Source organism: Lagopus muta, chromosome 3, assembly GCF_023343835.1.
Source record: "Lagopus muta isolate bLagMut1 chromosome 3, bLagMut1 primary, whole genome shotgun sequence".
In the NCBI taxonomy this organism is placed as follows: Eukaryota; Metazoa; Chordata; class Aves; order Galliformes; family Phasianidae; genus Lagopus; species Lagopus muta.
Window position 1 is genome coordinate 9,216,835 of NC_064435.1, and position 14,177 is coordinate 9,231,011.

General features: G+C 36.3%; 1 protein-coding gene across 1 annotated transcript in view; it reads left to right on the forward strand.

The window, feature by feature from the left end:
• The window catches only part of ADCY8 (adenylate cyclase 8), a 125,587-nt gene that overhangs the window by 59,172 nt on the left and 52,238 nt on the right, over nt 1-14,177 (forward strand). Inside the window, exon 5 of the mRNA XM_048939830.1 lies at nt 9,232-9,359. Coding sequence (XP_048795787.1) covers nt 9,232-9,359 — 128 coding nt within the window. The remainder of the gene's footprint in view (nt 1-9,231; nt 9,360-14,177) is intronic.

Genomic DNA, 14,177 nt, shown 5'->3' on the forward strand with positions numbered 1-14,177 from the left:
TAAGAACCAAAGAACATAAAATACTAATCCATTAAAATTATATATAGTCAGTTCTCAGTCTTTGAAAAGGCTAGTAGCAGATTTTACAGTCTTTCAGCTGAATTCTAACTCCACAATGAAATTAAACACAGTACTGGAATTTATTACATTAAGCAAATCATTCACTACTTAATTTGTACTACTTAAAAAGAGCAAATAGATAAGCACAGAAATACAAGCAGATTATAACCTATGCCCAGTTTAGCTAGGCTTGCATTTTCTTTTCTTCCTTTATAGTTTTATTTGGTCATAGATTGGTTTCATTGCAAATATCTTTAGATATCAACAGCAGAGTCATCTAACGAGGCTGCTACTGTAGCCAATGAGGGTCTAGTCCCTGCACTTTCTCTCCCAATCTGTGAATTTACTTTTCTCTCTTACATATCATTGGATAGGCTAATCCAGTTGTTTAGACCAAACCTTTGAGAGGCAGAAGATACAAGAAAGAATTAGTGAGGAAGTTGAACAGATTTTACAGCAATTGTTAGAGTAATCTAATCATTGCTAATTAGACTTATCAAAAAGAATGTCCTTTTGATAATCTAAGACCTAGATATTGTGGTACTTGCCTAGTGTCCTGACAGTAGAGATTCCTAAGAACTCCAGAGAGGAATAGAATCTGATGCAGCTCTGCATGACTTTTGACCTTTGTCCAGATGTCATCCAAATTGTGTTCCAAATGAGGAGGCAAATTCTCACCCTGCATGATACAGGAAATCAAGGTCCTGGATTCTGATGGAAGGGCCGTCTACTTAAAATACAAACCTAAATCTTGCACTGGACTTAGCACATGCTCTCAGAAAATTTTGGAAATTGACATTTATTGGTCCATTTGATTGGACACAAATTTGAAGTATTCGTGCAGTTCTGGGATCTCCAGTACAGAAAAGACATAGAGCTCCTAGAGCAAGTCCAGCAAAGTGCTGAAAAGAAGATTAAGGGACAAGAGCATCTCTCATATGAGGAAAGTCTGAGAAAGCTAGGCCTATTTAGCATGGACAAGAGAAGACTGAGAGAAGATCTTATTAATGTGTACAAATATCCTAAGGGAGGATATCAACAGAAAGGGGCCAGTCTGTTTACTGTGGTATCTGGCAACAGGATAATAAGAAAACGGCTCAAAGTGAAACACAGGAATTTTCATCTGCACATAAGAAACTTATTCACTGAAAGTATGACAGAGCACTGGAACAAATCACCCAGAAAGGTTGTGGATTCTTCTTTGGAGATATTTAAAACCGGCTTGGATGTGAACCTGACCCTGCATGTGGCAGGGGGGTTAGAGATTCATGATCCTTGAGGTCCCTTCCAACCCTGGCCATCCTGTGATTCTGTGAATGAGCTCTAAGTGACCCTGCTTGAAGGACGGGAGTTGGAATAGATGTTTCCAAGTGTTTCATTCCAGCTTCAAATATTCTGTGATTCAGTGTGGTTCCATGATTTACATGGGACTAATCTTGATCCTAAAGATTTTATATTAACTTTTCAAACTTGACAAAAACATTTCCTTCAGAAGGTCCCAAGACATAAATTCTCATTTGTCTTGAGAATCTGTTCTGCTGCCTTAACAGTCTCTCTGCTAATTTGGTATGCTTTACTTCACATTTGATTTTTCTGGCACTGAACTGTATTCACTGATTTCTGCTATGCCTATTTTTCCTAGACAAGAAAACCATCTTGTAGCCCTTGATTTTCTTCAGGTATACATTTGTGTTCTTTGATCAAGTCACATTTCAGGTTACAGTAAAAATAAATAAATAAATAAATAAATAAATAAATAACAGACCAACCTCATTTTGAGGCTTTTTAGATAGGTGCTGTTACTCAAAGCTCTTCAGTTTCGCTAAGTATTACCATCAGAGCAAAGAGCCCAGTTGCAGAAGGCTTGAGGTAGTTTCTATGTATTTTAAGGAAAATCCTTATAAATCTTTATTTACTCCTAAATAAATGTAGTGTTCTGTAATTCTATATTCTATAATGAAGAATGTTTGATCTGATACATCTTCTTATATAAATCATATAATATTAAAGAAGACAGTATTTCACGGCTTACAATACTGAGCAATGTGATCTAGCATTGTTGTTTCTTTTGTTCAGCCTTTGTTTTTCTTCTGCAATGCAGAAGCAATGAGATCTCTGATAATTTTCAAATTGTTTGCTAGTTATATCAAGTACTACGGTGTACATTTGTACATATAATTGTTTCGTTATCAAAGAACACTTTGAATAAAAATTATAACTCAGTTCAATATCTCCTATAAAAGAGAAATTTAATGTTGTCTCATATAGAGCTAATTCTCCCTTCTATTTTCTCTATGACATTTGTGAAAAATTTGCAGTTATTAAAGATAAAAGAGGCCACTTGGAAAGGAAGAAAAACAAGCTGACATAAAAAAGAGATGAAGATTTTTCTGTATATCTACCTACAAAAAAGCTTCATTAACATTAATTAGGCTTAACCTAATTAATATTAATGCCTTCCTTAGGCAGAAATTTTTTAACAGAAATGGTGTAGCCAGCAGGAGCAGAAAGGGGATCGTCTTCCTGTCCTTAGCTCTGCTGAGGCCACAGCTTGATTAATGTGCGCAGTTTTATACCCCTCGCTACAAAAAAGACATCAAGGCCTTGGAGCATGTCCAGAGAAGGGCAACAAAGCTGGAGAGGGGACTCGGACACTGGTCTGATGAGGAATGGCTGAGGGAACAGGGGTTGTTTACTCTGGAGAAGAGGAGGCTCAGGAGAGACCTTATCACTCTCTATAGCTCCCTGAAATGAAAGGATGTCAGGGTGAGGTGGGCAGTCAGCCTCTTCTCCTGTGTAACTAGTGATAGAGCAAGAGGGAGTGTCCTGAAGTTGCAGCGGAAGAGGTTCAAGATAGATATTAGGAAAAACTTCTCTGAAAGAGTGGTCAGACATTGAAACATGTTTCTCAGAGAAGGAATAGATTCGCCATCACTTGTGTTCAAGAAATGTGTAGATGGGGCACTGAGGGACATGGTTTAGTGGGCATGGTGGTGGTGGATTGATGGTTGGAATGGATAATCTTAGTGGTCTGATGTACTCCAGTACATCTGCTGTACCAACTCATTACAAGCAAAGAAGAGTGGAGGGCATCAAAGACTTCTTTGTCTTCTCCACAAAGAACACTCATGTTGCAGTGTTTTACTGTTCCCAACCACATTTAGTTCTGAGGTGGCAGTGCTTTTTTCTTTTTTGAAATGATCTTCAAGCATACAACCCATAGAACAGTAAAATTCCTAACAAAACCATCTGTTTAAATGTATAGGCCAGTGTGACTCCCTCCATTCTTATGTGTTTGGGGTACTGTATTAATAAACAGAATTACTGGTTTATGAGCATACAAATATGATCTTTAATTAATTATGAGAACATTATGCAAATTAATAGTAACACAGGAAGTGTATGTTCTTTTTTGTGGTGTCTAAGTCCAATGTTTTCTCCTCCTCACTAGCATCAATAATTAATTGCCTAATACTGGTGAATAACAAGCGTTTGTAAACAATAACATTCATATGATCTGTTATGCTGATATCTAGTGTAAAAATATTTAAGTATTCCTTGGTCCAGGCAGAAGATGCAAGGTGGTGCCTTGCCCATATTTTCCTTCATTTATATGACAATAAAGAATTCTGGCAACCATCGCCCAAATTCTGATCCTCTTTTTTGGAGGACTAGACAATTTCCTACCATCTGGCTCTGTCAAGGTCTCAGCTGTGTTTCTAAAAGCAGCGGAGCTGCAATAGAAGGAATTTGGATGGACCTCTTTCTCCATCCCGTCCCAACTAGCCTGCTGCCTAAAAGCCTTGGCCTAGATCCCATTCATGCTGAGAAAGACCTTTTATCTAGGTATCCTTTACCTTTGGCAAATGTTTCAGAGTTGAGCTATTGCATATTAGGGCCAATCTCTTGCTTCCTCTTTCTCCGTCCATTTTCAAAAAGTTCTGTAAGTATTATCTCTTTGTTCTTCACTTCAGACTCAGTAATTTCTCATCCACAGTGTTCTAAATTTTAGCTTGGAATTAGAAAAAGTTGCTAATGAGGACTTCCATATGGTCTGTTCACTAGCCTATGGGATTCTACTGAAAAGTAGGTGAAGTGATTAAATCACCACAGGCAGATAGAAAATGCAATGTAACTCACAAACTACAGTCACTTTCCCCTCTCTCTCTCTTCAGAAATTTAGCCCAAGGAAGCAAGAAATTAATGAAGTTTCTGACTGCATCTTTCAGTAACTTGATATTTGAGCGACTCATTTCTTCAGCTCCATTTTATGCCAATTTACTTTGCTCACATTGAGGGTGTATTTAATGAGCTTAAATATAAATCATTCAAGTGCATGAAGCAATTGTCTGTGAAAGAACTGCATATCTTCTTTTCTCTGAATTAAGGTGATTTGGAAAATTATTTTTTATCAATGGCCTCTGAATTCATCTTGAATTACTACTATTAATAACTGAGTGTTTGAGCCAGCTCAACATCCCCAGGCAAAATTTCTACTGATTTCAATTGGTCTTGGCAGAATCAGGCCCTTTAATATTTCACTTGTATCGCATGAGAAACTGCAGATAAGTAGAAAAAAAAAGTCTCTATTTGTGACATGCATAGAAATTAAGTGATGCCATCAGCAAATGTCACTAATGTGTGTATGACTGGATACTGATGTGAATGTACATTATCATCTGTTACATACATGTCACAGGAAAACTTCTGGAACTACTTGTGGGAAAGTGAAGGAAACTAGAATAAAATAAAAATCATAACAGCCTCAGAGTAGTGTAAGGATTTAACACTGCAGCATAATATCTGCTGCATCAAAATTCCCTTACAGACATTTTCTTTTATTTAACTCATTTACTGATTTTACAGTTACTTCATGCATTTTTTCTGTTTTCTATCCATTCCTTTTAATAGCAGTGGGCAACTTGTTGATAATGTTGCATTGTCATGATGTTGCTAAGAATTGAGTCAGAGCTTTAAAGGGTGTAGAAAGTTGGTCCTGAATGTTATTGTTAGGGGTTTTATATCACTGAAAGTTAGGTTGAAACTCAAAAGCTGTCTCCAGTTTTAAGATGCAGGATGGCTACACAAAGAACAGACATTAGCCTACACATCTAACCCTAAGATACTAATTCATTCAGCCTGGTAAAGCATCTAGTTTAAGTTGGAGGTGTGATTCAAGTAGAATTATCATATGGGATCTCAGAGACCACGCACTCCTGTTTTGACAAAGCAGATACCATCAGCACTCTCTCCTTCCAGGCAGTTGTTTTGAAGTATATTTTACTATCAGAAATGTTTCAAGTGATACAAAATCCACAGTTTACATGCAAAACATGCAAAATAGTTTTGATGAGAATAATAAGGAATGTTTAATAGTGGTAAAGAAGATATAAACACACTAACACATCAGTCAGAGCAATTCAACAAACAAGAAAAATTAGGAAGACAAAAAGTAATTTGTATTTGTTGCCAATAGAGACACCCTGCATGGTTCTTGCACCACCTTAGAGGGACGTATGTCATGTCATGTCTGTTAGTCCTGCATAGGCACCTCACATACCCAGGGGTCTTTCCAGTGTACCATAAACTTATGTGCAAACAACTGAATTGAAACCCAGATAATTGCTTTAGCTGGGAGCTGAATCACTCTAGGCTTCACTGACTGCATTGCCTGGCTCTCTTTGACTATGATGGCAGCCTCGGCTGTTGGATGACATATGGACACCTATATATAGTTATCTCTTTTTGAATATTTCTCTCTGTGGTTGCTATCTTTCTCAACTTTGGCAAATGAGCATAAAGATGATATATGAAGACAAGAAAAAATATGCATTCATGTGCAGCTGAAATGATTTCCTGTCACGTGCACACGCACTTGCATACATCAAACCCTCATTAACAGGTCTTGATGTTCATTAAGATTTTTTTTTCCTAGTTTTATCTAAATCACATCTTTTTGAGCTGATCAGCCATATTCTGGTTGTAATTAGAGAGATATGCAGCCATGACACAGGTCTCTATGACTTTAATAAAATCGGTGTTTCAGTAATTTCAAATAAAGCCTTAAGACCAAGCAGATGAGATTTTTCTTTTATTTTTTTGTTTTTGTTTTTGTTTTTGTTTTTCCTGCTGCAGATAAAGTTTTCTAGCTGTGTTGAATTAGATGCTCACATTTCCCACATCTTTGCTATTTTTCGAACTGGAGAGCAAAGTTTTAGTAGATTTTATCATCATAAGATCTCAGTTGCAACCTTAAGAAATATAATTTGGTACTTGTTTGTGTGAGCATGTGGACAGGTTGAAGAGAAGGGGACAAGGAAGATAAGATTTACATGTGCAACTTGTCAGTAAAGAAGTCTGATTTTAGTTTTGATTTTAATTGTGAAATATTGAAATCTAGGTATTGCACCCATAAAACCACCTACAGAATAGGGCATACATACTGTATCGTAGCATGTATTCTATATATGCTACATATAGTAAATATATATGCTATATGTGTGTGCATATATCTCTATCTATCTATCTATATAGTAGTATACAGTATGGTCAAGGCTTCAGTCAACACCTATTGGTGGTTTAAGGAGACCTCAGGGTGAATCACTTTCTAACTTTCTCTGTGCTCAGAGCAGATTTTACCCTGTTTGGCATATGTAAATCTTCAATTAACTTCAGCAAAAGCTTTAGGTACAAAGTTTTTGGGCAAATGTGTTTAAGTACAAAAGCTTTGTGAACAAATTATACCAAATACATACTGCATTGGTGCAGACTGATCTCAAGCAGTGTGTGAAGTTTTGGGACTACAATAACAAGAGGGACATAAAACTATTAGAGTGTTCAAAGGATGTCTACAAAGATGGTGAAGGGTCTGGAGGAGAGCAGCTGAGGTTCCTGAGTGTTCTCAGCCCAGAGCAGAGGAGCTGAGGGGAGGCCTGATGGCGGCTGCAGCTCCTCACAAGGATGGAGGGGCAGCGCTGAGCTCTGCTCTGTGTGACAGCGACAGGACCCGAGGGAACAGCATGGAGCTGTGCAGGGGAGGGGCAGGTGGCAGTCAGGAAGAAGTTCTTCAGCAGGAGGTGATGGGCATGGAACAGGCTTCCCAGGGCAGTGGGCATGGCCCGGAGCTGCCAGAGTTTTAGGAGTGTTTGGACAACAAATGTGTTTTTAGTATTCGGCAGTACCATGTGAAACCAGGAGTTGGACTTGATGATTCCTGTAGGTCTCTTCCAACTTGGAATATTCTATGATTATATGATTCAAAGTGCTTTGATTTCTTTTGCAACTTTGGGGTTTTTAAAGCTTTATCTGATATTCAGTACAGCGCTTCATTCTTCCTAGGCAAAATCTTGAATTATAACGTGGACTCCCCTTCATTGGTCCAGAACTCAGTCCCTGAGGCACTGTACCAATTTGCTCCTGTGTCCTTAAAGTTGTTTCATCTCCAGTGGCACTAGCATACCCCCACTCTCATTGGACTAGTATAGCGTCCACCTCAGGTTGCCACAGACAAAGAGAAAAAAAGCTGAACTAAATACCACAGACTGTATTTTACTGTCATCTAATGAAGCAGCTTTAGCAAATGTTATCCTTCTTCCTGATAATGACTGGTCTTCGTTTTAATGTCCTCTGATTGGAACCTTTACCAACTGAGTACTAATCACGCATTTATTATTCCAAAGATTTGCCAATCATGGAGATGGTTCCCTGACTGAACTTGTAGTACCTGCTGCCCCCAGGCATTTACAGTTGTATCTCAAATTGTTATGCTCTCTGTTCTTCTGCATTGATTGCTACCCCTAGGGGCCAAGCCAGCAGGTTACTTTGGGCATGTTTACAGCTGATGTTAGGCTTACTTCTTATACTTGGCTGGGAACTGCAAAAGTTTTGGTAATCCAGCTTTTTTTGTTCACTAAAAGGATCTTCTAAAATAATTTCCCAACCACACTGCAGTGTGTTCCTTCAGTCTACAAAGATACTGTTAGTAAATATTTAAGAAATGAAATTCAATACTTGCTCACAGGGTAAAGGATGACTCTAGCTGGATGCCAAGTAAATATCATTTTTCCATGAAAAAAAGCCTAACACAGTATAGCACCTTTGGTGTTTTTAGAATTCAGATAATTAGTCAGCTTCTATAGCAGTTGAAAATCCTTGAGAATGGCATTGGAGACTTTAGGTGGGAAGGAATTATCAGTGGAGGAAAAAAAAGTTATGTTTTTTTTGTTGTTGTTTTGTTTTGTTTTGTTTTGTTTTCCATTTATTCCCAGTGTAAAAAGCAGCAGAAAGGATGATCTGAAAGAATATAGGCTAGGCTGCATTCTTCATTATCTAAACTGGCTTTTCCGAATCCTTGGCCTAGATTCCAGCCTAATTCTGATGAAACCTTTTTCAACATCAGCAAGGATACCTCTTCGTAATGTAATACAAAAATTTCTATCAATCTTTTTTACTGAAAATGTAAAGATATTTTATGTCTAAGTGGAAACAAATCAAAATCACGTTAGGACACTCCAAAAGTAATGCCTCCTATATATTTCCATGGAAATTACAACAGATAAAAAGGGAACAATAATATTATTTGTTAGAGCAAATTCTCAGCTACAAAACACTTTTTCAACATAATCACCACCATTAAGTTCACATTTTTACCAGTAATGAACAAGAGCCTGCATGCCTTTCTCATAAAAATCTGTACCAGCAAATGTGAGCCACTTTCACTGTTGCTACTGCTGAAATGCACCATCCAGAGCCTTACTGTGCTTACATCCATTGTTTGCTCTTCGTAAATGTTCAGCAAGTGTCAATGGGTGCCTTTTTTTCCTCATGGAGGAATTCAATGACACTCCTCTGCATCATTTGCACTTGCATGTCAGAAACCTTTTTGACAGACTGGCCCTCTACTGCCTTTTGTTACACAGCAATGAAATGTAAGGGGATATTTGTGGGAAGATTCAATCTCTACTGCCATACCACCAACATCCACCTCTGAAGTTGCAGGCTAATATAATAAGATAGGAGGCATTGCATTGGAGCAGCCCTCGTAACAATTACAAGCAGGAAAAATCCATTACCTATTTTTTTTTTTTTTCAGTACTTTTACTAACCAGTTTCACGTTCATCTTGAAATTGAGAGAACTTCACTTTTCTTTCTTCATTAACACTTTCCTCTAGGAACATCACTGTCTTAGAATAAAGATCCTGGGAGACTGTTACTACTGCGTGTCTGGACTCCCAGAACCTCGCCAGGACCATGCACACTGCTGTGTTGAAATGGGGCTCAGTATGATAAAAACTATCAGGTAATATTACTTTCTTTCTATCTGTATTATTGCTTCTGACAGTGCCCCATACTGCCTATTAAGAATGTTATTACTAGACAAGTAGTTCTTAGGGTGGTTCAGAGACTTCAGGATCATCACTATGAAAGCAACAGAATTTCTCCAGTCAACGTAGAGCACTGTATTTATGGGTTGAGATTCTAAGTGCTACTTTGCCTATCAGCAATTTCCAAATTAAGGTATTTCCACTTCTGTATATTTATTGGTTTTATTATTTATTTTATTAAAGGTATTATACGAAACAATTCAGATTTCTCTGCCTCAACCTCATCTTAAAAATAACAGCAGTGTTAAGAGAGAATTGTTAAGATCCATATGGCATATCACTCCAATTCACACAGAGGTAGTTGTTACACGCTTTGCAGAAGCTAGTCCAATGATCTCCATGACAGTGGAAGATGCATAGAAAACCTTCACAAGAGGTTTTCTTAGTCTTTTTATCCACTATATCAATTTTTGTGGCTTTTATCATTTTTGAGTTCTTCTTCAGTTGCTGTCTTCCTTAGCAAAATATTCTCCTCTTCCCTGCTTGTTTTACCATGCAGTCTGTCTGCCTGCTTATTTTCCACTCTCTCCCTTTAATCTGAGTATGTTTCATTATGTACATTAGAGTGTTATAGCGTACTGCAGCTACATTATAGATAACTTAATAGAGAGAAAATTTAACAAAAGCAAATTAATGGAAAATGTAACTGGATAATGTTTATGTAAAAAGGATGTTTAAGAATGTTGGTTCAATTATCACAGAATAAATGTTGCACAAAGTAATCAGTATTTTGCTTCTGTAGTCCACCCAGTGAAAATGAATTATGAATTAGAAAAAATAGATTGATGGGAAAACATAGTTAAATACGTGGAGGCACATATGAAATTATTTGCATTTGCTCGGTAATATAATGTGCAATGAACCCATCGTAAGTTATTTTTCTTTTCTAAATTTCTCTGAACCTCATTACTTACATGTAAGTCTCTAAAACTATGGTGTCCTCTTATGAACAAAGATTCAAAGATAGTACTCTAGAAAAAGTGGTAGTTTAGTTTTAATATCCTGAGTGATAGAAGAGTTCAGAAGGAGTTGTGAAATCCAAGTCCATAAGGATATTGGCCATCCCAGGCCAATTCAGTTCATTTTCCCTCCAACTTGTTTGATAAATACAGCATTTGAATTTCTGGCCATCTGATGATTTTTTTTCCCCAAGCTTTTCTTTTCCTGTTTTTGAAGCATTATCTTGCTTATCTTAATGTGCATCTATATGTTCCCAGAGAAGAACAGTCCTTCTATAGAATATTACAAATAATTCAGTCCTCATGTCTGGGAGTACTTGGAAATTTCTACTGTCTCTTAATTGGAACTGAAAATGATAGAACTCCCTCATGATTAACATGTAAAAACCTCCCCTTTTTGAAAGACTGAATTTCTACTAAGAATTGGGAGATTTGATCTAAAACCTGAAAAAAAAAAAAAAAAAAAAATTAGATTATTATACTTTATCTGCCTCTAAATTTTTCATGAAACAAAAATTTGTTATGTTCAAAAGAAAAGAGAGATGAATCAAGATATGAGAAATTATCCCTTGACTTCACAATTATATTAAATTGTATACAGGAATTCAAAGCTTTTTGGAAGGCAGATAATGATTGCAGGAAAAATCCAAACATTTAAAGATTACTGATAAAGGTGATATGAAACTGTTAAAGGTGACATGCAAAGCTCTTCCTTAGTTCTTAAATCTCTTTTATGATTTAGCTGAAGCACTCAGCCTAGCTTAAGATGTAGACATTAAAACCAAACAGAAAAAAAAAAGAATCCTCAAAACAGAATTTATGCAGCAGGATCCTGTTTAAATTGGGATTTAGGCACTAAAATCACAGATTGAAATCCATATACTTTCAGAACTTTTCGCTCTTACAGCAGTTTAAGATCTTTGTGTAACTAGGACAGAAGGAATCTTTAAATTAAATAGACCAGATTTTCATCTTTAGGTCCTCTAATATGTCATTCCCTTATCAACAATATGTAGTTGGTGCAAAGATCAGTACCTAACTGCAGATGAGGAACTGCTCCCAAACCTGCCATATCAGGATATCATTACAGAATTTTCCTGCGAACCTTCTTGATAATTGTTTCATCAGCAGGAAAAGAATGCAAAATCTGCTAGACAACCTGTGGAACAAGGACATCTTGGACAGATTGAATCTTAAAAGATTTCTGGGTGTTTTAAAATGCCTCATATACCATACAGCTAAAGTGCTAATTCATTATTAAGTGAGGTTCTGCATCTTGATCTTAAGGGCTCTAAACTCATGTCTTGCTGCTTCATTTCTCTCTTCACAGATGTAGAGAGCTGTTCAACTCTCTGAGAGCTGTTCAGAGCTCAACCAAGCAATCCAAGATCATAGTTTTCTCTGTAATCTTTTACACATCACTGTTCTTGTTACAAAGCTTATGCAAGAAAAGCCTTTATATATTCCATTCTGTGTTGTAATTTGCTCCCTTGATAATCAAGCACAATAAAAATATGACTTTTGTCCATGGGAAAGTTCCACAAATTCTGATTTTTACTGTGAAGAAAAGGAGCTTTGCCCTATCATATGAGAGAAAAAAAATCCTAACTATTACTGTCTTGTAATCTCCTGTAAACTGTTTTTAGATGCAATTGAAAGTACAAACTAAATAAAAATAATAAGCTCTTTATAATAGGTCCATTTATTCAGATGGTTTCCACATCTTTTTTGTATGCTGTGCAAATCTTCCTGTCTTGAATATATTGTATTAATGCCAGTCTCTTCTGACAGTTGATAAAAATAAAATAGGAATGTTTAGTCATGAGATGATTATATTTGATTTTAATACCTATGTAAGCTGAAGGGATGACAGAGAGGGAAACAACCTACTATTCCGCTTACCTATTAAATATATATATATGTCTTTTTATCTTTATTTTATCCATTTTATCTTTATTGATACAGTGGGAGAAGAAAATTTGTAAGAAAAAAGCAGTCATCAGCATTTGCATTGTGTGTAAGTGAAATTCTAAATCTGTGTTGGACTATCAGATGGATGGCATTCTGAACGTATGATAAAATTCAAGATAGGAGAACCTACTTGCTGACAGTCAAGTATAGAACATGAACTCAAGACTCAACAGTAAAATGAGGTTGGATTTAGTGACATGATCTCTTCTTCAAATATATTTAAATGAATGTGAAATAGATAAGAGGAAGATACAGAGCACTAAAGTAATTCTGAACTAAGTTAGAGATGAGCATGCTTGTTTACTGAACTTTTCATTTCTTTGTGAGAAATGTGACAGTGAGAGCACCAAGGGAAACTCAGGGAAAAAGTGAGAAAAAGGAAAAGAGAGGGGAATTATGAAAGGGAGAGAGTGTGAAGGAAGAACTGTTAAGAGAAGTAAAGGAAATAATCATAAAGGAATTTCTACTTTTGAAATGGAAATTTTAGAAAATAATTTGTCAATATCAAGACTAAGATGAAAATAATGAATTTTGATGTAGTGTTGTCCCCTTAAAGAGCTTGTTAAGCATTTTCATAAGCCATACTATTGTGTAGCAATAGTACTTTTAAAATAAGAAAATGATTTAGGCTTTTTTAGATAATATTTAAAAAAATAACGTAACTGAGAAGTTGTTTTGGAGGAGATTATTAATGTGGACTGACAACACTGGATTTAAAAATGGGCAACAGTATGACCATGTAAAAATGGGCAACAGTATGAACAGTATAAGAAGTGGCAGCTTTTTTCCTGGAAAAAAAGATTTCCATCAGATGCAAGTTACTGAAAAATAAATTCAAGTGTTTAAAATGTACCAGACTGTGTTGCATGGGATGTCAAGTAGGACAATGTAACTATCACTTCTGCTCTTTAGACACAGTGGCAGTATAGGTGACAGGACCTTTGGTGTTCCCAAGGGTTAAAGATTGCTTCCTTAACCACCATCTTCTCAACTGTCATTAAATCTAAATTTCAGAGATTGTGTAAGGCTCGGATACTCAAAGACTCACTTGCATAGTTTAATGATGGAGATCCAACTACAATTTACATAGATGATGGAAGTTCAAGTAGGTCTTTGTGCTAGTCTATTTATTTGGTAAATCATGGACTTGTGAATGGCTTATTGGATTATTTCCCACTAAAATACCAGCTGAAAGAATAATTATTTTGACAGAAAAATCAGTGCCAGTTTACCATGTAGGCTAAACTCCAGAAACTATCCATAATAAGGTACTAATATGAACATCAAATCATGAAAAAAAAAAAAAAAAGAAACATAATTTAGATGATCTCAGTGACTGATCTGTTAGGTTTTCTGCTTTTCACATGAATAAAACCTCAGTCTGTAACTCCATCAATTGAGTATTAACATAAAATCATGTAGTGATCAATGCTTGTTAAATGAGTTACTCGTGCTCTGAAGCAGTCAGAAACTGCTTTTATGTTCCATGAATTTTTATGCAATTGATACATTTCTAGATTCCTTCCACAGATTCTTTCTTACAATACATGGGGCTCAGCTTGTGTTGGAGAGAGCTCAGATTCATATGAGACAAAACAATGCTTCACAAAACCAAAAATTATTTCTTGCCTTCATTTCAAAAGTTTCTAGTTCACAAGTTCAATGCCTTTCAGACACAAGCTCTATCATCACATCCACATGTCTATTTCAGCCATTGACAGTGAAGGAACAGAGCAGCAGGACAGTCTGTCTTTCCCTGGTTTTGCTGCTGGGTGCCTAAATAAATTGAACTATGTAATGATT